Source organism: Phodopus roborovskii, unplaced genomic scaffold, assembly GCF_943737965.1.
Source record: "Phodopus roborovskii unplaced genomic scaffold, PHOROB, whole genome shotgun sequence".
Lineage (NCBI taxonomy): Eukaryota > Metazoa > Chordata > Mammalia > Rodentia > Cricetidae > Phodopus > Phodopus roborovskii.
Genome location: NW_026126511.1, coordinates 35084243 through 35111119, shown reverse-complemented (window position 1 = coordinate 35111119; position 26877 = coordinate 35084243). Strand labels below are relative to the sequence as shown.

At 40.1% G+C, this 26877-nt stretch overlaps 1 protein-coding gene across 1 annotated transcript; it reads right to left on the bottom strand.

The window, feature by feature from the left end:
• Positions 1 to 1277: 1277 nt before the first annotated feature.
• Wbp4 (WW domain binding protein 4) lies at positions 1278 to 26877 on the bottom strand. The gene is made up of 10 exons (XM_051195329.1): positions 26814 to 26877; positions 26342 to 26414; positions 22540 to 22602; positions 22333 to 22456; positions 17132 to 17311; positions 14811 to 14857; positions 14161 to 14236; positions 10853 to 11043; positions 5560 to 5726; positions 1278 to 1631 (listed from the first exon to the last, which is right to left on the bottom strand). Coding segments are annotated over exons 1-10 (1131 nt in total). The 5' UTR covers positions 26816 to 26877; the 3' UTR covers positions 1278 to 1423.

Genomic DNA, 26877 nt, shown 5'->3' with positions numbered 1-26877 from the left:
AAAAACAAGAACAAAACTTAAACCAAACCATAACTCCCAAAAAACCAAATCCCCCAAACCCAGTAAACCAGGGGTCTGTTGGCTCATGTCTGCAACCCCAGTACTGAGGTTTAGACAGGAGGGTGACTGCAAGTTTGAAGGCAGCCTGAGATATATAGGGAGACCCTGACCCAAACCCTTGGCCACCCCAGTCGAACAACAATAAAACTTCAGTATCCAACATCCAGGTGTGGTGATACACTGGTTAATTTCAGGACTTTTGAGGATTCTTAGGTCTGAGGACCTGGATTTAAGGTCAGCCTAGGCAACACACCAAGACTCTTTTTTACAAAACAAAATTAAAAGTGCTTCAAAATGCAAAGTTTAGGCCCAAATAATTGTAAAGATTATCTCCAAATACTATTTTGCCAATGATAAGGCAACTTTGATCCATATTAGAAAAAAAGAACCCCAATATTTATTTTATGGTTTTTAATAAGCTATTCTTACATGTACACTAGCAATTGTAAAGACAAATATTTACTACCTAAAGTTACATATTGTACAACTTATGAAAAATATAATTAAAAATATGCAAAAGTAATAAAGGGAGGTATTTTAAGTAGAATATGAAATTTCTATTTAAGAAATGTAACCAGAAACTGGGAAACATCTAAGTGAACCATGAAATCTATTTTAGTTCAAGCCTTTTGTTCCCATTACCTTAGGCGAACCGTCCATGGGATCCGGGGCTATGAAAAGGAGGCCTGTCTGGGAAAGGACTGTTGTAGAACGTGAAGAGCAGATGATGCACTCCTAGCTCTCGTTCCCTGATGCTTGGCCCCAAGTTAACCATTTTCACATTGCTGCTATAAGCTGACCTGGGACAAGTGCTGGTTTCTACCCCTGGGCCAGCTGTCACTCTGCACTTAGTGCCCAAGCGGTTCCTGCTCTGGTCTTTGGTTTGAACTTGCATAAGACCAGCTGATATGCGTACTTTCTAATATCCAGGCTTAAGAAAGGACCATCAAAACCAAACTGTCATAGGGCTGTGCACTTTGTGTCTGATTCTTATTTCTCAGGTAACAGGATAATTTCAGTGTGTGGAAATAATGCATTTTCAGAGCAGGACAAGTATGCTCATATGAGTATGAACAGAGTAAAGGTCTTCCCCATGTTTTAAACAACAGATACATAGCATCTTAAATTATAATATAATTAGCAATTTTAGATAATGAACATAATACACTGTATTACAATACAATGTGGTAGGCTTCCATTTGAGGAACAAAAATAAATTTCACATGAAAAAAGATTTATTTTGATTTACATAAAATACATTTAGCATAAATGTAAACTGCAGCACTATAGTACTCAATACACAGAGAAGCTTGGAAAGGGCATGTCCCCTCTGTCCAAAGCAGTCAAAGGAAAGGGTTCCCAGTCAATCATCATCACCTCGCTGTCTTAAATTCCGAGACCTCCCATTTTCAATTTTTCTCTTTTTGAAGACTGGAGCCAGCCCATCTGCTGCCACTCCCAGAGAAGACACAGTTTTTTCTCTAAATACCACTTTGATTTCTCCAGCAGCAGCTTCTGGTGTTGACAGATAGTCGCTTTCAGTGCTTGGAAGTTCCAAGTCAACCTCTCCCCTGGAACAGAAAAACAAAACAAAACAAAAACTAAACTATAACCCGATAGATTAAGGTAAATATTTGCATCTAAACCACAAGCCAGCAAAGTACCACGAGCCCCTCCCAATGGTAATGATGAGGGGATAAGAAGTGGGTCATCAGGAATACTACGCTGTTCCTGTTTTGGCTTTTTTGAGACAGGGTCTCATGTGGTCCTGGCTAACCTTGTACTCTAATGTCACTGAGCCTCTGACCTGGGTTAGGTGTGCACTGCCCAGCTCTAGGCGATTTAAAATACTGATTTTAGTCTCAACACACTCATCTTTGACTAAGGTGGACACGTGCTAGGACAGGTCTCCGATGCACAAAGGACACAGCATCTTAGAAAATACTCTGCTCATATATGACATGCAGCATAAACAGGTAATAGGGAAGCTATGGAGACTGATTTGTCATGGACTGACAGAAATTCTGAAGGTTTACATAACACAAGATGGAAAGAATGGAGTCTTAATGCCCTATTGTGGAAGACTCAGTGAAGTATTTGCCTAGCATCTTTTTATTCTGAGAACTATGTGGTTAGTCATAAACAGTCTGGCTGGATCAGAAATCAGTCCCATATCCCCTAGACCAGTGGGTCTCAACTTTCTTAATGCTGCAACCCTTTAATACACTTCCTTATCTTGTGGTGACCCCCCCATCATAAAATTACTTTTGTTGCTACGTCACAGCTGTAATTTTGCTATTGTTATGAATCTTAATATAAATATCTGTGTTTTCCAATGGTTTTAAGAACCTGTGAAAGGATCATGTGACCCCCCCCCAAGAGGTTATGGCCCACAGATTGAAAATCAGTGCACTAGACTAGTCTCTCAAAGAGTTAGTTCATCAAATCCACCCATGAGGTTTCTGAATGCAGAGCAGGAAAATTATCATATTCAGTGCCCGAGACTACAAAGCCTGCTGGGAAACAAACATCCTTTCTAGAGAGGAATTCAGTAGACAGAGGATAAAGCAGGCAAACAGAAAAGAGATGGGATGAAGACTCTGTTTTGAAAATATGTATCCCAGAGCATCCCCTTTAGATTTACTTTTATGTGTGATAGACATTTTGCCTACATGTATGTCTGTATAACACATGTGTGAAATGTCCACAAAGGCCAGATGAAGGCGTCAGATCCTCTGGAACTAGAGTTACAGTTGGTTGTTAGTTATCATGTAGATGTTGGGAACCAAACCCAGGTCCTGTGCAAGAGCAGTAAGTACCTGCAACAACTTAAGGGATCTTTAAATAAATAAAAGCTTTTATGTTTTTCAGGATAGCTATACTTGCTGTCTTCTATACATGCAGTGGCATGAGGAGCTTGGGTAGAAATGCTCTCATTGTACTCTGGCTCTGCTCTAACACCCTCTTTCTCTTCTTTCCAGATCAGCATCAGCATTTGTTTCATTAGGCTTTCCTTTCAGAAACCACTGAATCCAGGTTATGTTCATTCAGAATTTCTCGTGATGAGCTTGGTGGTAAGAACTGGTCCATGGTAAAAGTTAATCAGGATTGTTTTAAAATTTAAATTTAATTTACTTTAAACTAGGTTAGTGAGTCTGAAGCCAGTCTGATCTACAGAGAAGCCCTGTCTTGAAGAATCTAATTGAATAAACAAACAAGCAAGCAAACTAGATTAATCTACATATGAAGTTGGAAACAATCCATTACATATTAAGCTGCCTAGTGTTGCAGAGTATTTTTTTACACTGTAAAGATGAGTCTCTGCCTGAGACACCTTCTGATTTGTTTAAGAAAGAGATAAATAGCCAATGACTGGGCAGGAGAGAATAGGTAGGACTTCTGGACAGAGAGAGAGAGAAACTGGGAGGAGGAATCTAGGCATGTGATTTTGCCAGCAAACTCAGAGTAAGTCTGATGTGCCATATTAAGCAAAGTAACCAAGCCACATGACAGAATGTAGATTTAAAAACTATGGGTTAATTAAGTTATAAGATCTAATTGGGAAAAAGCCTAAGCTAAGCCCAAGCTTTTATAATTAATAATAAGTCTCTGGGTCATTATCTGCAGGCTGGCAGTATAAGTATAGTCTGACAAGAAAGCTTGCTACAGCCCAACTAGCCTGAAATTTAACTAGCATTACAAAGTTCTATCATTTTGAAATATGAGATTTTGACATAGGACAGTTTTCCTACTTTTTATTAAAAAATGTTAACTCAACATACAAGGTATAGACATCATAACATTTTGAACAAAGTGTGCTTTAGTAGACCTCCTTTCCTCATCTCCCTCATGCTCCTGCTACCCCAACTTCCCTTTGTAACCTCTCTTCCCAGTCGCTTTCCCTTGTTCATGTACCAGTTGTCCTTTTGTCCACCCCAAATCCTTTCTCACACATAAGTGGATGCAAAACCAACTTCCTGTTTTAAGTGGCCAGAACCGAAGAGAATGGACTGATCTATTACTCTGCTATCTCCTATGGATAGTCATCAATGTCCTTTTCATAATTGGGGAATAAAGTCTGGCATAAAGAGTTGCCTATAACTTGCATTATTCTACTATGAAAAAAGTACAGCCCTTTTATTAAAAAGCAGGTTTAGTTTGGGTTTTGATAGCTTTTTGAGATAAGATGATGGGGGATGTCCTTCTGTATATGTTTTCCTTATTGGTTGATGAATAAAACACTGTTTGGCCAGTAGAGGCAGGAAGATAGGCAGGGCTAGGAGATGAGAATTCTGGGAAAGTTATGTAGAAAGGGACCGCAGGGAGACATCATGTAGACCACAAAGGAGTAACAGGTCCGGGCCCTTCTCCGGTAAGATAAGACCATGGGGAAATACTTAGATTAATAGAAATGGATTAATAAGTAAGACAGAGTTAGCCAATAAGAAGTCCTAGTCACTGGCCAACAATTTTATAAATAATATAGCATTTGTGTGTTTATTTGGAGCTGAGAAGGGCGGCAGGACCTGGCGGGACAAGAAAACTCCAGCAATAATAAGATGCTTACTCTGTAGTTCATGCTTTTGAAGTAAATACTGTCTTGGTCTCCCAAGTGGTGCTGTTATAGGTGTACACCCTCAGCCAAGAATTTTAACAATAAATAATTCACTATGAAAATACATAAAAAGCATTTATCCTACATTAACTTTTCAGAGCATGGTTTTATTTTTTAATAATTTACTTTTATCTCACATGCTTTCATGTTCTGCCTGCATGTATGTAAGTGTGAAGGTGTCAGATTGACTGAAAATGGAGTTACAGGTAGTTAGTTGTGAGCTGCTATGTGGGTGCTGGGAACTGAACCCAGGTCCTCTGAAGAGTGGCCAGTGCTCTCAACCACCGCACTATCTTTCCAACCCCTCAAAGCAGTGTTTTAAAGAATATCTGCTTTACCCATACACCTTAACAACTTTGAAGGGTAGAGCCAGATTCAGTACTAGCACCCATGAGGTGGGGTCAGATTAGGACTTCAAGGCTAGCAAAGGCTACACAAGACTCAAAAAAAAAAAAAAAAAAAAAAAACCCAAATCAAACCAACTGACCAACCAACCAGAATAAAATCTACATGCACATAATAACAAAACTTTGAAGTATAGTGAGACACTGCAAGACAGTAAGATAGCAAAAGCATTTTCTTTGCATTCTATGTTAAAGCACATTGAAAAGTACTTATTGCAAGTATTTGTTCTTTTGATAAAAAATGATGATGAGTGTGTGTGGTCATTAGAAATGTCATGCTTTGGTAGAAAACAAAACAATCACTAACTTGTTTTTTTAAAAAAAAAAAAACAATGTTTCATCTTTTAAAACTGAAACTATTCTAGAAATGTAAGGAAAAGCTCTACTTCTTAGGAGCACAGCACACTTGAGATTCTTGACTATAGTGTGCTGAGGTGCTTGGACACAGCAGGGGGATGGGATGGCCTCTCAGGTACTTACTGAGACTCCGCCTCTTGTTTAATTTCTTGCCATTCTCCATAAGGGTTCGTCAATTTCTTAAGAGGTTTGGGTTTTTCTTCGTTTGTGGTTGATGGATTCTGTTTTGGGGTACTTTTTTCTTTTTGTATTTCTGGGTCAGTTCTTTTCTCAGTACTTTTATTTTTTTCCTGAAATACAAAGGCCAATACACAACACACTTCAAGCAAAACCGCTACAGTCAACCCCCAAACTTAATTTCTTTAAAAAGTCTTAATAATAATAACAACCATTTACTTAATGGTATAAATTTTCACATAACACAATAATATATATATATATATATTATTCTATATATATAATAATATTATTATAATAAATGCCTGGTCTACAGAGCAAGTTCTAGGACTGCCAGGACTGCACAGAGAACCTGTCTAGGGATGGGAGGGCAGGGTTAGGATAACTCCCTCTTGGGGCAGAAGCAGTCCCTACAGAAGTCCTGGCTGCTTCCTTGTGACTTATCTACACTGGGCTAAGAAAGCCCTTACCCACTTTCCCACTTTCGTGTACACACCACACATGTACTGGGTTTTCACCTTTTTGCATATTACACATCCATGGGTAGCTTGCTTAGAATTTCTTTTGTATTCTACAAATGGCTCTTAACTCATCTCCTATGTAGCCCAGGCTGGGCCTGAACCTCTACTTTTCCCATCATAGTACTAAAATCTAATTTTTCCATTCCAAATACTAAGATCAACAGAATTTGTCACCATGCTCAGCAATATAATTTTCTTACTCCTTTCTAGAGTCTCAATGTGTTGCCCTGGCTGTCCTGGAGTTCCCTATGTCGATGAGCTGGCCTCAAACTCAAAGAGATCTGCCTGCTTCTGCACTGGGGTTGAAGGCACATGCTACCACATCCCCAAACACGATTTTCATAACAAATCCTTTCATAACTTTTTTTAGCTCCAAAATGAAGGTCAGTGATCGTAACCTTTACTGTGTTCCAGCCACCTACTATTCAAATGTTAAATTCTGGCCTGGGCATATAGCTCAGACAGTGGACTGCTTGACTGTTATGTAGAAGGCCCTGGGTTCAATTCCAAACACAGCATAAATTGGACAGTGTGGTATATTGTGGTAATTCTATCATTTAGGAGGTGAAGGCAAGAAGATCAGAAGTTCAAGGCCAGACTTGGCTGGAGACCTTGTCTTAGAACAAACAGAGATGGCTCAGCAGTAAAAAGCACTGACTGGTTTTCCAGAGGACTGGGGTTAATTCCAAGAACCCACATGGCAGCTTACAACTGCCTGTAACTACAAGATCTGATACCCTCACACAGATGCACATGCAGGTAAAACACAAATGCATATAAAATAAAAATAAATTATAAAAAAACCCAAACAAGCAGAAAACCATCTTTACATTTTTTTTTATTCAAACTAAGTCAGAACTCTGACTTAACTATGATATTTTAAAATAGAAAGTCATATTTTGTCCTTATTTCCTTTGGCTTTGTGACTCCCTTACTTCTATTACACTGCTCATCTGACTCTATATCATTTCTAGTCCTAATGTGCTCTGAGTCTGTTGGTCTCTTCTAGACTTTAATCCTTTTACAGTTTAAATTCATAGAGTATCACTTTGAATTCTCCTTTGCTAGCACCCTAAAAATGTTTGCTTGTAGCTTAGCTTTTCTATGGTACAGAACTGAAAAATTTCCACAGCTGTATATAACCATTTGTCTGCTCTAAAGTTAGATCAATAGTTACCCTCTCCCCCAAATTATAGTAGAGACATTTAACTTCTAAGTATTATATCAACTAGTCTTTTGAACATTTACTTAAAAAAAATCCAAAAACTTTTACATAGGGCTAATTAAATATGATACATTTATACTATGGATAATTACAAAGCCATAGCTTTGGCAGATAGAGTTACTGATGTCTTTGTGAAAGATTAAATTAAAAGCTAACAGTAAAGTTTTATTACAGCACTGACTCCATACGGTGTTTACAATAATATGCATACTGGCTGGTAGAGAAGCAACTCCATTTAGAGGCTGTGCATATCATGTTAGAGGCTGTGCATATCATGTCCAAGGCACAAGGGTTAGTCCCAGCACCCTTTCTTTTTTTGTTCTTTCCTTCTGGTTTTTTGAGACAGGGTTTCCCTGTGTAGCCCTGGGTGTCCTGGAATTCACTCTGTAGACCAGGCTGGTCTTGAACTCAGAGATCCCCTGCCTCTGCCTTCCAAGTGTTGGAATTAGAGGCGTGTACTACCACCACCAGGCTGGTAATATTATTTTTACAATGATACATTAATTATGATAGAAAGTTAGGTTACCTAATGCTGACTATGAACAGTGTGAGCTGGCTATCACGGGGTCATCGTTGCTGCTTTCTACAATGTGATACAAGTCTCCTATATCCCATAAAATTTGATGGAGTGGAGAGAAAAATTCCAGGCAAGACAGGTCCTTAGGTGTGGCTTGGGAAAGGTATCTCTAGCATCTTTAATTTCCTACATTTTTGAGGCCAGTCATCTCAGCTATGATCAGTGGTATAAGTGTCTTCCTTGGTCACAGTTTAACATACAAGACTGTAAAATTGTGTTTTAGCCAGGTGATGGTGGTGTATGCCTTTCATGCCTGAGCTTGGGAATCCATATGTATTAGTTTGCTTTGATAAACACCATGACCAAAACATCTTGGGGAGGAAAAGGCTTATTGGGGGCTAGAGAGGTGGCTTAGAGGTTAAGAGCACTGCTTGCACAGATGTCTCGAGTTCAGTTCCCAGCAACCACATGGTGACTCACGACCATCTATAATGAGATATGGTACCCTCTTCTGGTATGCAGACATACATGCAAGCAAAATACTGTGTACATAATAAATAAATACGTTTAAAAAAAGGGGGGGCTTCTTGGGCTTCCATGTCCCAATTAATATTAACCACGGAGGGAAGTCACAGAAGTCAGGGCAGGGACCATGGAAGAAAGTGACTTACTGGCTCCTCTGCAGGCTCTTGTTTATCTACTATGCTTATAACTCCCAGATCCACCAATCCAGAGGTGGCACTACTCATGGGGAGCTGAGCCTGCCCTCATTAACCAACAGTCAGGAAAACACCACACTGACAGGCCATGATGGCGAAGGCATATTCTCAACTGAAGTTCCCCCCTCCCAGGTGAATCTAGTTTGTGTCAAGTTGACAAAACCTAATAATCACATCATAGGAATGTGAAAGGAGAGAACTGACTCCAAATTTGTTTTCTGACTTCTACCACAAACATACACCGTAATAATAACCATAAAAGACATGACTAGAAGTACGTCCAATCACATATGTTCACAATAGTAAGAATAAAAGTTAAATAAAAGGCATGCTTTCATTTTTTTCTTGTTTCCTATTTTTTGTAGTCACATTCCTCATAGAAAACAAAAAGCTAACCTTACAGGAAATGAGTTTACTTCTTATTCAAGACCAATCTACCCACTTTGTTCCTACTGACAGTTTTCTCCTTTCTATGGACTCCCTCTACTACAAGTTTATCTCAGTCAATACTTAGCCATCAGGGTTCCTTCAATTTTCTTTTTTTTGGAGAGGATGTCACCATGTATCCCTGGCTATCCTGGAACTGGCCTCAGACTCGGAGATCTGCCTGCCTACCTCTCAAGTGCCATGATAAAATATGAGCACTCAGCTTCAATGGACATACTTCTTGCCTTCTTTTTCCACTTAAAAAAAAAAAAAGTACACTTTATGCCATACAGTGGTGGTGCACGCCTTTAATCCCAGCACTCGTGAGGCAGAGGCAGGAGGATCTCTGTGAGTTTGAGGCCAGCCTGGTCTATAGAGGAAGTTTCAGGACAGCCAGAGCTGTTACACAGAAAAACCCTGTTTCAAAAAACAAACAGGAAAATAATTATACTTTTAAAAAAATTTCATTTTTACTGTGTGAGTGAGCGTATGTGTGCATGTGCACTCCAGTGTGTGTGAGCGTGTGTGTATGCTGCGTGTTCAAATGTATCTGTATGTGCATATGAGTGTGTGCCTGTGTGCCCGTGTGAAAGTGAGTGTGCATGTGTGTGTCTGTGTGTTGTGTGTTGATATGCATGAAAGTCACAGGATACATGTGGGAGTCAGTTCTTTCCTTCCAACTCCCCCCCATGTGGGACTCAGGACTGAACTCAGGCCACCTAGTGCCTTTACTGCTGAGCCATCCCCATGGCCCTTTTAAAACAAATACACCAAACTTCGTTGGTTTTTGTTGTTCTGATTTCAGGTTTTGTGTAGTATATTTATACATGTATGTGGGGGTGTGTGGTCTGACTAGGGTAGAAAGATCAGGTGATAATGTAGGAAAGATCAGGTGATAATGAATGTAGGAGAGTTTAAGTTCTTCTTTCCATCATGGGGTGCTGGAGCTAGGACTCAGGCCATCGTCTTAAAGCAAGCATCTTTACCAGCCAAAACACCTTTCCAGCCCAGCAGACCTGATTCTTGATGCAGTCTTCCATGTTTGGCTTCTGGGACCTCTGGGGCCCCACATCTACCCTCACACCTCCACAAGTGAACTTAAATAAATGTTTATTGTCCACAGTTACTATCCTAATCTAGATCACCTAAGCTGAGAAAGCAGTTCCTATGTATTAGCACTTCTATTTCTAGTCTAAGTATGCACACCGGCCACACAGACTTCTGAATGTTACTGAAGCTTCTTAAAGTTTCAGAATTTAAGGTCAGGTGTGAGGAACGACATATGCCTTCAATACCATCACTCCTGAGGCAGAGGTAGATAGATGTCACTTTGAGGCCAAGACTGGTCTACATGAGTCCCAAGCCTTATCTTCTTAACTGTTCTTTCTCTTTTTTATTTTACATACCAATCCCAGTTGCCCCACCCCCATCCACTCCTCAGCGAGAGGGTAAGGCTGAAGCCCTATCTTAAAAAGAAAAAGAGTGGCTAAAATAGGCTTTCAAGGATAAATGGTATAATAGTTTATCCAAATGCCAAAATACAGTTTACTTCACCCTTATTTTGAGTGATTCATTTCAAGATCTCCAATGGATAGATGCCTAAAACCACCGTATCCAACCACACATACCTCATGATGGTAAATCTTAAGCCATAAATTGGTACAGTAAAAGATTAACTATAGTAGGAAATAGCAAACTACTACAACAGAGGATTTCATCGTGACATTCAGATGGCATACCATTTCCTATTTTTAGATCAGATTGGTCAAGAGTAACAGAAATATGGAAGATAAGTCTGACAAATGTCGTGAAAAGTAAAGCAAGAACCTACCTTAAACTTGATTATTAGTTTCTTAGTTTCTGCAGAAGCCTCTGCTGGTTTCTTCTGTTCGCCATCAGAGTCACTCTGAGAATCTGACGACTTGGATTCTTCTGGAGTGTCAGGTGACTTTTCATTGTCCTTACTAGAAGGCGCATCACCAGTGTGTGGGATGAAATCATCCGGCTTTTCCCATTTGGATTCTGCTCAACACATTTTAATAATCATATTACATTTTTAGCAGTACTTCTCAGCAATATAACAGTCTTTATCATGTACAATTATTAAAAATCACCATATTTGTCATATCTGCACTTTATCAAGAAAAGAGCTCCAAAAAACCCTCTTTTTTATTGTTCAGGAAACTTAGGACAATCCATCTGCATTTACTAAACTCATAAACCCAACTCTAATGGGAAGGAACTTGGGAAGTGGGTGATAGTTTTAAAAATCTTCGTTTACCTGAAAACAATTTCAAGAAACATACTAAGAATGACTTTACAAAATAGTTCTTGAAATTTATTACCAAGATTTTCGTGAGTTCTCACAATAGAGTGATAAACTGAAGACACTAACTTCATAGTGAAGGCCTCGCAATTGGCTGAACTCCACTGCCATCTAGTGTTTAATGGGCTTCAAGATACATTCAAGTACTTCTAATGTCTCTGCTTTAGTTTATGAAGGGGGAGAGAAAAACTATGTAATTTGTTACCCAACTGAGACAATTTAAGAGTGAGGGAGACTAGGAGACAGATGCAGGAGGGTTTCTGTGAATTCAAGGCCTGTCAGGTCTACCTGGTGAATTCCAGACCAGCCAGAGCTGCAAAGAAAGACCCTGTCTTAACAAACAAGAGTAAGAATGGCTACTAATTGCAGAGAGGATTAAACTCCTACCAACCACAGAGAACATATTTCTTTTTTTTTGAAGAATAACTACAGGTTCAGTGACTTCGCTGCTAAAAAATTGTATATTGAAGTTAGATTTGCATTAATTATAAAGCCTTATTTATTAATAGGCTGAATGATCTCTATAATCTCTCAATACTTATATGGTACAGAAACACTGCTCTCACTGGGCAGAGAATACATATCTGTTTGAAGGTTTAAAGGTCATTTCTTCTTTATAGGGTTTTTTGGTTTTTTTTTTTTTTTTTTTTTTTTTTTTTTGGTTTTTCGAGACAGGGTTTCTCTGTATTGCTTTGGAGGCTGTCCTATGTCCTAGAACTTGCTCTGTAGAACAGGCTGACATTGAACTCACAGAGATCCTCCTGCCTCTGCCTCACGAGTGCTGGGATTAAAGGCCACCAATGCCCGACTGCAATATAGGGTTTTGGATAATAAGAATTTAAAAACATACAAACAGGGAAACACCCAGGCTGGTGGCAGAAAGCTAACTGTGAAGACTGATAAGTATAGACAACCAGTAGTACTGGCTGAAGGTATTTCTTTGAAGGAACTTTACCAAAATGGCAACTTTACTTCATTGTACCAATATGAGCATGGTCAAGTTTTAATACCCTCTGGGCCTCCCAGTGCTTTCCAGTCTTCAGTTGGATATATACCTGAACATATGATGTATGCTGGGAGAAACAAGAAATTATTTATAAGAAACACTGAAGACCAACTAGGTGTGGTGGTAGAGTCCTGTAATTGCAGCCCTTGGGAGATAGAGGCAACGGGATCAAGACTTTGAGGTCCTACTGAGCCACCTATCGAGCTGGAGGCCAGGTTTAGTCTTCAAAAAGCCAGAAAAGGAACACCAAAAACTTAACTGAAGGATGGTTATATGAGAAATTCTGTGATTTTTCTAAAAATTTACATACTGTTTTCTTCTTTGTGTGAGAGGGTCTCATGTATACCAACTCACATCTGAGGCTGTCCTTTGAACCTATTCCTCCTCACTCCACCTTCCTAGTGATGGGATTACAGGAATGTCTTTTTATTTTTTTAAGAGTGTATGGTATATGCTTGTAGGTGTACATGTACACAAGGGGTGTGTTTGCCTATGTATCTGAGGCTAGACTAGTACTGGAACACTTCCCATAATTCTCCACTTATTTCTTTATCTTTGAAGGTAGGGTCTTTCACTGAACCTAGACTGGCCACCCAACAAGCCATGGGATTTGTTCATCTCTGTTCACCCAGTGTTAGGGTTACAGGTGCTTGCTTCCCCACATCTCTATGTGGGTCCTAGGGATTGGAACTCAGGCCCCCATATGAGGACGGCAATCACTTTACCCAACAAGTCACCTTCCTAGTCCCCACACCCAGATTTATGTAATGTATGTAAGGTAGAACCCAGGACTGCATGCTAGGCAAATACTCTTACTAATTAAACAACACCTCTAACACAAGTTTTTTGTTTGTTTTTCAAGACAGGGTTTCTATGTGTAATAGCTCTGGCTGTCCTATAACTCCCTCTGTAGACCAGGCTGGCCTCAAATTCACAGAGATCTGCCTGCCTCTGCCTACCGACTGCTGGGATCAAAGGCATACACCACCACTGCATGGCTCAGTTTTGTTTTCGTAAAAGAAAATGGTGAAGGTCTAGGTGTAGTTCAACAAGAGGGTACTTGCTAGCATGCATTAGGTCTCAAGTTTGATCCTCACCACAACAAAAGTTGAACTAGGTGATAACTGTAGGCACTTGGAAGGGAAATTATTATCACTCATAAGACTCAGTCATTTTAGAGAGTTGAAGATTTTTTTTAAATTTAATTTTTTTAATTTGTTAATGTCCATATTAAGTGGAAATAGAGAACTGGCTCAGTAGTTAATTCATTTTTCCCCCTTGAGACAGGGTTTCCCTGTGTAGCCTTATCTGTCCTAGAACTTACTCTATAGACCAGTCTGGCCTTGAACTCAGAGATCCACCTGCTTCTGTGTTCCGAATGCTGAGATTAAAGGTGCACATGTCCACTGCCCAGATCAACAGTTAATTTTTGTTGCTCTCACAGAGTAACAGGGTTCAAGTCTAGCACCCACATGGTGACTTAAAACCATCCATAACTCCAATTCCAGGAAATCTGATGCCTTCTGGCTTCCTTGGGTACCAGGTTCACATACGGTGAACATAAATCCATGCAGGTAAAATAGCCATACACATTAAAAAAAAATAAACAAACAAAACAAAAACCATAAAAGGAATAACATTGACGTACAGTACATTTTATAAATACAAATCTCTTAATATCTCTTATAAGAGATAATATATACTTGGTTCAGAAATTATTATTATATTATAGTTTCCAAGTCTGGATATTAGCTCATATGCAGTTTGGGAACAATTTTAAGTTAAAATAATAAAAGATAACACTTACCTCCTGTTTCTGTATTATAATAATAGGTGTAACCGTCTTCACTTAAACCCTCTACCCAAATGGCCTTTGCTGATGTCTAATAGGAGGAAAAAAAATACACTGAGAATAATGACAATATCTATCTGCTGAATAACTAAGGGAAATGTGGCTATCCTTTCTTTTTCATGGCACCTGGGAGTCAAGAGTGGTGGAAAAGATCGTGGCAACACAGCCTTGTTTTTGATAGTCACTACTAACTTTCAGAGAATATCTCATCTCTCAAAGCCAGAAATCCTGTCCAGTTGGACAGACACGTAAACAAGAAATGACTGCAAGTCACTAGTAATATTTATCCTGAATAGTTTGTTTGTTTGCAGAGATATCCTTGTTTCATCTCTACCCAGCCTTCTAACAGAAGGATTATAGGAAGAAGGAAGCCAAGTTGGGGCTTGAATAGAACTACTTATTTGGAAATAAATTTGCTTAACAAAATTCTACAAAAAGCCACAGCAGCCAGAATTTGTATAGCCCAGGGGCAGAATGCTGGCTATTCACAAAGCCCTGTGATCAATCCCCAGCACACAAAACTGACCAGCCACCCAACTTGTGGACTCCAGAAGCTAATCATTTAAAAGAATAAAGCAAAGACATCATAAATATGTTATAGTTACCTTTTTTAAGTTCCCTTGAAATCCTTCTGGCTTCTCCCACTGAGATGCTTAAAACAAAATATATTGTAAAATAGTTTTACTTTAAAATAAAACAAGTTCCCAAAATTTAATTAGGTAAAAATCCACAAGATAGTCATTATTATGTACAAAACACTACAAAATAGTTCTAAAAAAATTATTATTATTATTATTATTATTATTATTATTATTTTGGTTTTTCAAGACAGGGTTTCTCTGTGTAGCTTTGGAGCCTGTCCTAGAATTTGATCTGTATACCAGGCTGGTCTTGAAGTCACAGAGATCCACCTGCTTCTGCTTCCCAAGTGCTGGGATTAAAGGTATGGGCCACCACTGCCAGGCCCAAAATAGTTTATTACTGAAAATATGAAAAAAACAACATATATCCTTAGTGGTACTGCACAGAATACCTGTGAATGTCAAACAGCCTAGAAGAAATGACAGCATGGTCAAGAGTTACTGAAACTCCCACAGTAATTACTAGGATTAGGCATGACTTTTCTCAGAAGTTAGAGAATTTATACTTAATCGGTCATTTATTTTTTTATCATCTTTAATTATTCTGTGAGATGCCATGCTATTGTGGTTTAAATGAACCCGGCCCCCAGAGGCTCATCATTTTGAGCATTTGGTCCCCAGTTGGTGAAACTGTTTGGGAAGGATTAGAAAGTGTGGTCTTCTTGGAAGAGGTGGGTTGCTGGGATGGAGACTTTAGGTTTCAAAAGCCTACACCACTCCCAGTTTGCTCACCCTCTTTGCCTCCTGGCTGTAGACCAGGCTGGCTCAAACTCACTGAGATCCACCTGCCTCTGCCTCCTAAGTGCTGGGAGTAAAGGCATGCAAAACCACTGCCCAGGTGCCCCATAATTTTTAAGTTATATTTCTACTACACAGTACTTTTAAATTCCTTTTTTATGGGTTGGGGATTTAGCTCAGTGGTAAAGAGAATACTTACCTGTTAAGTATGATGACCTAGGTTTGAAATTTAGCATGGGGATGGGAGTCGAGATGGGGGAACAGAAAATCAGAAAATTCCTTTTTGTGTCAAATTTACTTTTTTTGCCACAAATTCTGTATTTCTGGAGAGTGACATAAATAAATTTATTTGCCCTGGAATATACATGGAAAAAATGTACTAAGCTTTAAAAGACTACAAAAAAAATGTTTTTAATTTTTCTACTGAAAAACCCCATTATGTACTTTACTGAAAGTGGTATTTAACATTAATATGAAGGAGAAATTCTCAAAATTTTAACAGTTCCACTTATTTTTTGTGTATGTGGGTGGAGGCTGGAGGACAATTTGTGGGAGACAGTTCTCTCCTACTACCATGTGGGTTCTGGGGACTGAACTCAGGTTGTCAGGCTTGGAAGCTGGTACCTCACCATTGAGTCTCCTCACCAGCACAAAGAGGAAAATAAAACAATCAAGAGAGCTATGCATAAAAGAAACTAGCTTTTGGTTTACTAAGCTACTAGTTAGAAAACCTTTCCAGTCAGGCAAGTGGTTGTGCATGCCTTTAATCCCAGCACTTGGGAGGCAGAGGCAGATGAATCTCTGTGAGTTTGAGGCCAGCCTGGTCTACAAAGTGAGTTCCAGGACAGCCAGGTCTACACAAAGAAACCCTGATTCAGGTAAACAAAAAACCAAAACAAAAACAAAGAAACAAAAAAGAAGGAAAACCTTTCCTCTTGGCATTTTATTTCAAGACCCTTAAAAGTTAAAAAACAGACTGATACACATATGGAACAGTCTGTCCTTCAGGTGAAGTGCTGTATTTCTGCAGAGTTCCAATTTTTTAGCAAGAAAGTAAAGGAAATTAGGAGATTTTTGCTTTGTTTTTCGAGACAGGATTTCTTTATAACAGTCCTGGCTGTCCTGGAATCCAGAAGTCTGTCTTCCTCTGCTTTCTGAGTGCTAGGATTAAAGGTGTATGCCATTATGCCTAGCTAGAAACTTTTAGGATTTTAATCAAGATACTGATTTGCAGAAAGTGGGGTATTCTTACAACTTTTGTGTTTTTCCTTTTCTTTTTGAGACATGGTCTTCTTACTTTGTATCCCAACTGGCATGGGTTCCACTATGTATTCTAGGCTAGTCTCTAATTTGTGGTAATCCTTTTGAGTGTTATAGAATTATAGAGTGTGCTTCATGACGAAAGGCACAATTTTCTAAGCTTTGTGGAAAAAAGGAAGTTACAGTTTTTTACTGCTTAACATATGCCAATATTATATAAAGGTCTCAACACGGAAAAACTACTGTGTTGTTCTATTTCCTGGTAGTTCTATCCTTTACCAGCCTACCTCCTGTGATGAGATCATAGTAGTAACAGTGACCATCAGCTGTTACGCCTTCCACCCATCTACCCTTCGGAGTGTCTTTCTTCTTCTTTTCCTTTTTCTTTTTCTTCTCTTTTGGTTGATTTGATGTAGAGGTGGGCTGGACAATGCTTGTCACTGGTGGTATACTTGGCTCTGAAATGTCTAGAAAAAAAAAGATAAAGAGAGATAACTTTACCTTTTTAAAAGTTGCATTAGTCAGAAGCCTTGCAAAGCTCGGCACAGTGACACATGCCTTTAATCCCAGCTTTTCAGAAGGCTGAGACAGGAAAATTATGTGTTTGAGGCCCACCTAGATAACAATTTTAAAAAGCAAAACCGAAGTTTGACAAGATTCTTTTTGGGAACAAAACATGTTATAATAAAGTTATCTGAGATACAATTGTAGAAGAATATATAAGGGGAGTGAAAAAAATAATAGTTATTTAGTTCTATTACACATTAAAAGTCATCCTAGGGGCTGGGGAGTGTGGCCCTGTGGTAGTATATCTACCAAGAATGCACTAGGCTGTGGGTTTAATCTCAGTGTACCACTAAGAAAACAAAAACAATTTATTCTAAAATTCATCTAAAACAAATAGGATCTGGGGATGTAACGCAGTAGCAAGGTGCTTGTTAACATGCACAGACCTGGGTTACACCGCCAGTCCTGCAGGACAACTGATATGGAAATAAGCAAAGACATGATTTACACAGAGTGGTCCAGATACAGATCCAACTGAAGATTCCTGGTGCTTTTTTATCAGAAGGTGTTATAGTAAGCGAAGAGTGATGATGCATGCCTTCTAGCACTTGAGAGGTAGAGGTAGGAGGCTCAGGAGTTTAAAGACCATCTTTGGTTATCAAGGTTTCTTGGCCAGCCAGGGGTACATGAAACCCTGTCTAAAAAATAGGTATCCTGCCCATACCAACAAAGGCCAATGTTGATCAAACATGAATCAGTGTTAGAACATTGGGACATGCCAACAAGAAGTTACAAAGGCAAAGCTATTAAGCTATTTCCACTGGCTTATGTCTTTATGCCAATATAAATTCCATGATCAAGCAGGGCAGTGATGTCGCTTGACCTTAATCCCAGCACCCAGGCAGGCAGATCACTGTGAGTTCGAGGCCTGCCTGGTCTACTGAGCGAGTACAGCTTCCAAAGCTACAGAGAAACCGTTTTGGAACACAAAAAACAAAACAACAAAATCTGGAGGAAAAAAAAAAAAAACCTAAAAAATACTGTTAAATCTGACTATGTGATTAAGTTTGTTTGTATAAAAAATAAAAAGAAACAAAAGCAAAAACATATATGCTAGAAAAATGAAAAAAGTTAACAAATAAATTAATGTCCCTAATAATGATTAGGTTAAGAACACTAGTTGGTCTTCCAGAGGTCCTGAATTCAATTCCCAGCAACCACATGGTGGCTTACAGCCATCTGTGAGATCTGGTGCCCTCTTCTAGCCTGAAGGGATACATGCAGACAGAACACTGCACACGTAATAAATAAGTAAATAAAATTAAATATCCCAACAGAAAAACATACAATTCAGAGAATAAATATTGCAACTAAATATAGTTTTTTTTAAAAAATAGATTAATACTGAAAAGTAGGATGAAATTCCACTCTCATCTAAGGTATGTACATGAACGTGGAAAAAAAAAATGTTTTAATGGCATTCTGCTCATGAGACTGCTAATACTTGCCAGGCAGTGGTGATGAATGCCTTTAATCCCAGCACTTGTGAAGCAGAGGCAGATGGATCTTTGTGAGTTCATGGCCAGCCTGTTCTACAGAATGAGTTCCAGGCCAATCTCCAAAACTACAGGGAAACCCTGTCTCTAAAAACCACAAAAGTGGTTAAGAGCACTGCCTGCTCTTCCAGAGGTTGTGAGTTCAATTTCCAGCAGCCACATGGTGGCTCACAACCATCCATAAGGAGATCTGGTGCCCTCTTCTGGCCTGCAGTCATACATGCAGACAGAACACTATATACACAATAAATAAATCTTAGAAAACAAAACAAAACAAAAAAGACTGTTAATACTTCCAACACAAGTTAACAACTTTTTTATTTCTAGGAAAACATAAATTAGTCTAACATTTATAGAGATAGTTTGGCATCAGCTATACAAGTCTGATACTAGATTTCTTGTCCAGAAGATGAACTTACAGAGAAAAGTAAACACTAAAGGATATATTCATGATACGCAGCAACATTCATTTCCCCCCCCCCCCAAGACAGGGTTTCTCTGTGTAGCCTTGGCTGTCTTGGAACTTGATCTGTAGACCAGTCTGGCCTTGGATCAAATATTTACCAGCTTCTGTCTCCTGAGTACTGTGATTAATGGCGCACATGGGGTAAAGATCTTTAACAGAATATAATACATATACTCTAAAAGGATCCCACAGGGTCATCATGGCTCACATCTGGAATTTCAGCCTGCCTGAATACCTTGACTTAAGACCACTGCCTGCTGGTCACTACATAGTGAACTCCAGGCTAGCTAGAGCTACATAGTGAGACTCTATATCAAAACAGACAAACCAATAGCCCTACCATGGACAGTGAGATATCTGTATGTATATTCAAAACTAATCTATGCTGAGTATGGTGGTACATAACTTTAATCCCAACACTTAGGAGGCAGAGAGGCAGGTGATCTCTGTGAGTTTGAGGCCATCCTGGTCTATAGAGTGAGCTCCAGGATAGCCAGGACTACACAGAAAAAAAACCCTGTTATAAAAAAAAAAAAAAAAAAAAACAAAAACCAAAACCCCCAAAAAAATTAACCTTAAAAATGACACTGAAATGGAATCTTTTAATCTATAGAGACATAAAATTAACGAGATGAGTTTACAACTAACAATTCTCCAACTGTCCAGAAGATACCTATCTAATTTTCCTCTCAAAATGCTTTATGTTCAGTTGGGGGTAATGATGCATGCCTGTAATCCCTGAACTGGTGATATCACATACTGAGTTTGAGGCCAGTTTGAATTAACCAGTGAGACTCTCATTCATTAATAAACAAATGGCCTTTTGGAACCACACATCTCTTCTTTTCCTTAAGTACTACCATTTAGACTTTATTAAGCTAACAACTGTTCTTATTTCATGAAAGCAATATTCTGCTTAAACCCATAATTAAGAGTCCTTTTTATTAGAGGCTTGGCTGGGACTGAGTGGGAAGCCCTTCCCACTGGCTTGAGTTGTATCACAAGGTGCTACTCAGGTAGTCAACACTCAGACTGCTCCAGTCCTCCTTGCTTGCAGAAGACAAGTTTCACAGTGGACATGGTTATTAATGGAGAGAGTCATAAATGGTTAAATTACTGAGAATAACTGATGATATAGTGTGATGATCCAATGCTCAGAAAGGGATCCTCTACGTCTCTTCCAAGGCTCAGGAAACCTCCATTAGGAAAAAGAGGTGGAAAGATTGCAAGAACCAGCTGGGTGGTAGTGTTGAATTGGTGGTGTTGAATACCTTTAACCCCAGCAGAGGCAGAGGCAGAGGCAGGCAGAGCTCTGTCAGTTCAAGGCTAGTATGACCTACAGAGTGAGTTCCAGTACAGGCTCCAAAACTACACAGAGAAACTCTGTCTCAAAACAAACAAACAGACAAAAAGACTGCAAGATCTAGGAGATGGAGATGTTGTTGTAGTGTGACTTTTTCCCCACTCTGGTATAACATGATCACACCACCACTATCTTGGAGTAGGGAATACCCTGATCCAATCATGGCAATGAAATTACCAAGCAACTGATACAGCGACGGTCATTTCCCAGGAGGACACTCACAGGACCAGTTCCTTCTCGCCTAGGATTCTAGCTATTATTCCATCATGTTCCAGTTTCCCTCCCAATGGGTGGCTTTGGGAGATGCTGAAGTTAAAAAGAAGTTAAAGATTAACTGAAAACAGGCTCCATCATGGACAGTCCCCAAGGTAGCAACCTATGATGGGTTATGCTTTTGTCATGATGCAGCTGTTTGGTGCCATCCATGGGCCTATAAATAACTCCTCATTCACTGTTTAGTTAAGCCCAATAAAGTCAGCGGCTCACAAAACCAAAAAAACAAAACAAAACCAATTATTTGACCACCTGAATCACTACAGGAGACCAACAATTTATACCTGCTTTAGGAGTTTGGCTCCCAGCTTACTGTGGAGCTTTAGGAGGTGGGGCCTGGTTGGTGGAGGTGTATCAGTGGGGGCCACCCTTTGAGTTTGTTTCTGTCTTGGGGCTCTCTCTGCTTCTGTATCATGGTAGTAAGCTTTCATCTCAAGCACTATTGTACCCCTCCCAGCCTCGTGGATGAAACTGACCATAGCTTACACTGTATCCTGTTAGCATTCCTGTTCCGTATTCTGTCACCACAAAAGTAACTAATACAATTTGTCATGGGTGAAAGCACACAAAAGCTTCCTACTTTAGAGCCTAAATTCAAGCAGATAGAAACATTCAATAACACCCCTTAGTCAGAACCTCAAAATAATTTGCCTGCTTGAGGTAAAGTCCATTATTTGCTTAAAAAAGGCAAGTCCTTCATTGTGTAGCCAATCATAAATAGATACAACTCAGTTTGGCCATGTAGAAAATATATAATTATAATGCAAGTTTTTTTGTTTGTTTTTAAATTGAGCACTGCCTATAACAATGGGTATCTAAAAAGGAAACCTCAAGGTTTGGAAATGAATCATTCATCTAGGCTAGAGCTAGGAGTAGGTAACTGCAAGAGTAATAAGTTGATATGAAAAAAGGGTATCAAAAGATAAAGCACTAGAAGATTCAAGACAATACATAGGGCCAGCAAGAGGGTACTATGCATTAAGGTACTTGTCACTGAGCTCCCTGACCTGAGTTTGAGCCACACGGTGGAAGGAGAGAACTGAACTCCACACACCCACCCACAAACAGACAAATAAATGATATAAAAAGCAAAACAAGACAGGTATGGTGGCTCCTGCTTTTTAATTTCAGAAGGCCTGGCAGGAGACGACACAAGTTCAAGACGAGTCCAGGATATATTGGGAGATTGTACCTCAAGAACAAAACAACAACCACCAAGAGTAACAGCACAAAACCACTACACTATTTCAAGTACACAACTCCTATATGGGAATGATTAAAAGGCCCTCAGCACGCACGACCTGCGTCTTGCTGATGTCTTACCCGACTCTAGGCCGAGGCGTTTCAGATCCTCTTGGTACGCCTTCAGTGCAGCTGCCTCCATCGCAGCAAACTCTTTGGATGCCTTTTCTTCTTCCTTTGCCTTATCCAAGCTTTTCTGTTTAATCTGTAGGACATATGTGCAAGTGAACATGAGAGATGGGATCAACACGTGCACAGAAAAATGAACGAAGAGCCAAGTGAAATTACCTCACTGATCCTTCGGGCCACATTTTCCTTGTGATTCTTTCCTCTTTCATGAAATTCCACACTCTTGGAAAGGAAAAAGGGAAAGAGTCATTAAGTTCACAGCAAACTAATACTTTAAATATGGGGCTGAAATATAAGATTAAAATGGCAGAAAATAGAAAAACCTTTAGTTTTAATGCAAGTTGACCCCTGTATAAAATGTTGCTAGAGTTCTAAGCAGATTACCGGATTCTCCAATAGATGTTCTCTGGTATTAAAATGAGCCAGATGACCACACTAACAGGGGGAAGCATCAAGTGCTCTCCTGATAACCAGTGAATGCTGCTGTGGGGGACAACTTTCAAGGAAAAGCATGTCTCAGCTGAGCAGTGACATGTATCTGCAACCCGAACACTTTGAAGGCAGAGGCAAGTGAAACCCGAGTTCAAGTCCCAGGCCAGCTTAAGCTAATTTCAAGTAATACCCTGTCTCAAAACAAAAAGACAGTGGTAACAACAACAAAAATGTCTCAAACCAAAAAAAAAAAAAAAAAAAAAACCCACCACATAAACAAAAACCCAACAACAGTAACAATAAAACCCACTACTTTTCAACATCAAATGTCAAAACTGGTGAAGTCTCCAAAATCTCATTTTCTGGTTTGCTGTATTAGAGACATGAAGGATATTCTTAAAGACTTGGTCTTTAAAATATTCAGAAAAATAGATATTTACAAAAAAAAAATTTCTCATTTGGGCAAGTAAGATGGCCTAATGGATAAAAGTGCTTGCTACCAAGCCGGACAACCCGCCTCAGCCCCCAGCACCAGCATGAATGCTGTCCTTTGACTTGCTCATTGAGGAACATGAAAACCAACACATATACACACATACACACAAATTTTTAGAAATTCCTCACATTGTGCAAAATGATGTAATAAACAAGGTTATTTATTGCAGTAATTTTTATAGCAACAATCTATGTATTGGGGACTGGCTGAGTGAATTGCATATATTCCATAGGCTTTTATCACAGGAGAGGTGCTCACAGGCCCTATGATTGACATGGAGACATCTTCAGGATACACGTTTGAGAATAAACAAAACAAATCTGTGCTACCTGCAAACATGCTGGAATAAAATACACGCACACGAAAGCAATGAAGTACAGACATGGAGGAAGGGGTCGTTAACTTTTGAAGTTAATTAGAAGGCTGGGGACATGGATGGCTGGGTGAGCACTGGGGCCTACTTAAACAGTCAGGAGTTCTCAATAAATTATAGATGTCTGCTGCTAAGAAATAAGAACTCTTTTAAAATGAATGCTGCCATTCAAATCCTGTAAGACACATTAACCAAGCTATTCTAATATAATCCTGTGAATTCCTCATTAAAATTGGAGTTTGTAAAGCAAACAAGTATCTATTGTTCTTATTCTGGGTTACCCACAGGTGATCTACCATAGAAAGACTACTATGTGAAAGAGCCATTTGGGACAATATTGTTTGTAGTGAAATCACTAGATATTTAGGGAGAAGCAGACAAACTTCTGGAAAGAGTTTATTTTCAGTAACTCATAAAATTCATTTTACTTCCTAGGTACCTCCAGGGATGGGTTATTTTCCGTTGTGTGGTTTTAAAGCCTTATGGCAGTTTTGGTAAGAATTAATCTAAGACAATGTGCACACTCTTTAGCAGCAATCAGTAAGACCAACACAGAAGAGAATACTCCTCAAAGCCAAAGACCTTCCAGGAGATTTAACGGTGTTTACTGAAGGAATACAGCATGAAACAAAGCAACATGCTTTGTGTGTCACAGTTCTGCCAAGGAATAAGGCAATGTATATATAAAACACCATTGCTTTTGGTTGTTTCCTTTTGTTTTTTGAGACAGGGTTTCCCTGTGTAGCCCCGGCTGTCCAGTAACTCACACTGTAAACCACGATGGCCTGAAATTCAAGAGATCCACCTGCCTCTGCCTCCCTATTGCTGGGATTAAATTAAAGGTGTGTACTGCCACTGCCTAGAAAGATAATGTAGTTTTTAGGAAATTATCTTGTGGATGTGTGCACCTGTGTTAAGTTATAAGCAACACATGAGTTACGGCTACCAATGAAGGTCAGAAGAGGCTGCTGGGTAACCAGGAACTACAGTGATAGGTGGTTGTGAATTGCCATATGGTGCTAGGAACTTGTCCCCAGCCCCTCTGCAAAAGCTGCAGGCACTTTGTACTGTGGAGACATTCTGCCAGTCCCCACACTCTAGTTTTATCTTGTTTTTTTTGGAGACAGGATTTCTCTGTATTGCTTTGGAGCCTGTCCTGTATCCACTCACGGTCCATTTCCTCAAATGCCACAGAAATAATTAAGCCTTGAAATCAGAGTTTGATGAAGAGAAGGGCTGTAGCTTTCATACGTGGGGGGTGGGTGGAGGATCAAACAAAAGAAGTATCTCTAGGTTTGAAAAGTCAAGAGCTCTGTGCTCAGGTGAAGGGGGGGGCAGCGAATGGAGAGAGAAGTAGGAGAAAATGAGGGGGAGGAAAGGAAAACATGTGCGACCAGGAAGATTGAGCCTGTAGGAATAGAAGATAGGGGAGAGAGAGAGAGAGAGAGAGAGAGAGAGAGAGAGAGAGAACATAAAAGAGGGTTTGAAGATAAAATTGAACATGAAGAAAGGTCTAGAGAACTACAAGACTGCTCCCAACTAACAATTTGAGCTTCCGTGGAAAGGCTATCATAAATGCCCTTCCCGGAGAGTGAGATCAACAACTAACTTCTCCATGGAGCCCTCAACTAATGCCTGTTGAAAACAGGATCAAACACCCATACATAAACACTGAGTCGAACTAGAACCCAGATGCAGATGGAGAGGACAAGACCACGTGGCAGAAGCACATACAGACAGCTTACCTGAACAAGGAGGAGCTAACGGCCACTAGACTGATAGCTGGGAAGCCAGCATGGGACTGACTCAGGCAACCCTGAATATGGATCTCACCCAGAAGGACTGAGCAGTCTAAGGGACCTCAGACAGTGGAGCCAGGATGTATCCCTGGTGCACAAAAGGACCTTGCTAACACATCCTCCATGGAGGGATAGCTGCCTTAATCTACAGACAGGAGAGAAGCCCTAGTCCCTACTTCACATGACCTGTCAGATCTACATGACCCCAACTGGATGGCATTCCCCTACATATGGAATTGGGGTGGGGGATGGGAGGGGAGGGTGGTTGGAGTGCATGTGAGAGGGCAGAGAGGGTAGAAGGGAGGGAAGGAGGGAAGGAGGGAGGGATGGAGGGAGGGAAGGAGGGAGGAAGGGAGAGGGAACTGGGATCGACATGTAAAATAATAAATTAAATTTTAAAAAAATGCTTTGACTCCAAAATTTAAGTTGAAGGACAAGTTACTGGGGAAAAGTATTTCTATTTTTGTTTCCACAGAAAATGACAAGATGTGGATTCCTTCCAGACTAATGTGGTTTGATCACGCCAGACCGACTGAAACAGAGTACAAGGTGATCCTACATTCAAAACAGCTGGACAATGCAGCCTTACAGACTACAGCCAGGATTTCTGAATCTTCTTCGAATCCTCCATGACAGCGCCCCTTACCAGCAGGTAGTTTGGAAAGAACGACGCCCAAATTCCCAAATATTGTGTATAAATGTTTGTTTTCATTTAATTGGATTTTGTTATATAAAATAAAATATAATATAATAAAAAAAAAAAAGAAAAGTCAAGAGCTCTGTACATGAAAGTGGTTTGCAAACTCTACTTGGATCAAAAAGCAACATGTCACACGGGTTATTTTACGAGAGATCTCATACAGGCCTGTTGTCTGCTATCCAGCACTTGCAGTAATCACAGAATTTCTTTGGTTGGGACTTCCAGTAGTCGGCCCTGAAGAAGGCAAAACAACTATTAAGTCTACCCCCCAAACTGAAAGAGAACTGTTCTGCTTTTTAAAATCTGGGACACTAGGTTGCTGACGGGTTTTTTTGTCTTAGCAAGGCATCTCCACCATCATTCGTGAAGCCTAATCCCCTGTAAACCCACTTCTCCTCGCCACTGACAGGGAGAGGAGGGAAACGAGACCCTCAAAGCAGAGTATTCCCCTTTCCCGTCCGCAGCCTGGCGAATTCGCTTTTTCTGGGGACGTCTGCGGCGACCGCGGCACTCGCGCCCCGGGGCCCGCCAGGCAGGGGCGGCACCCGAGTCCCCGGCTCCCAGCCCCGCAGGTCGAGCGGCCGCGGGGCGGGAGGAGGAGGCCGCACGCGGCTCAGGGCCCACCCGACTCACATGACAGCGCCGGCTCCGCGCGTAGCCCGCGGTCCCGCTCGCTGGTTGCTCCGCCGCCGGCTCC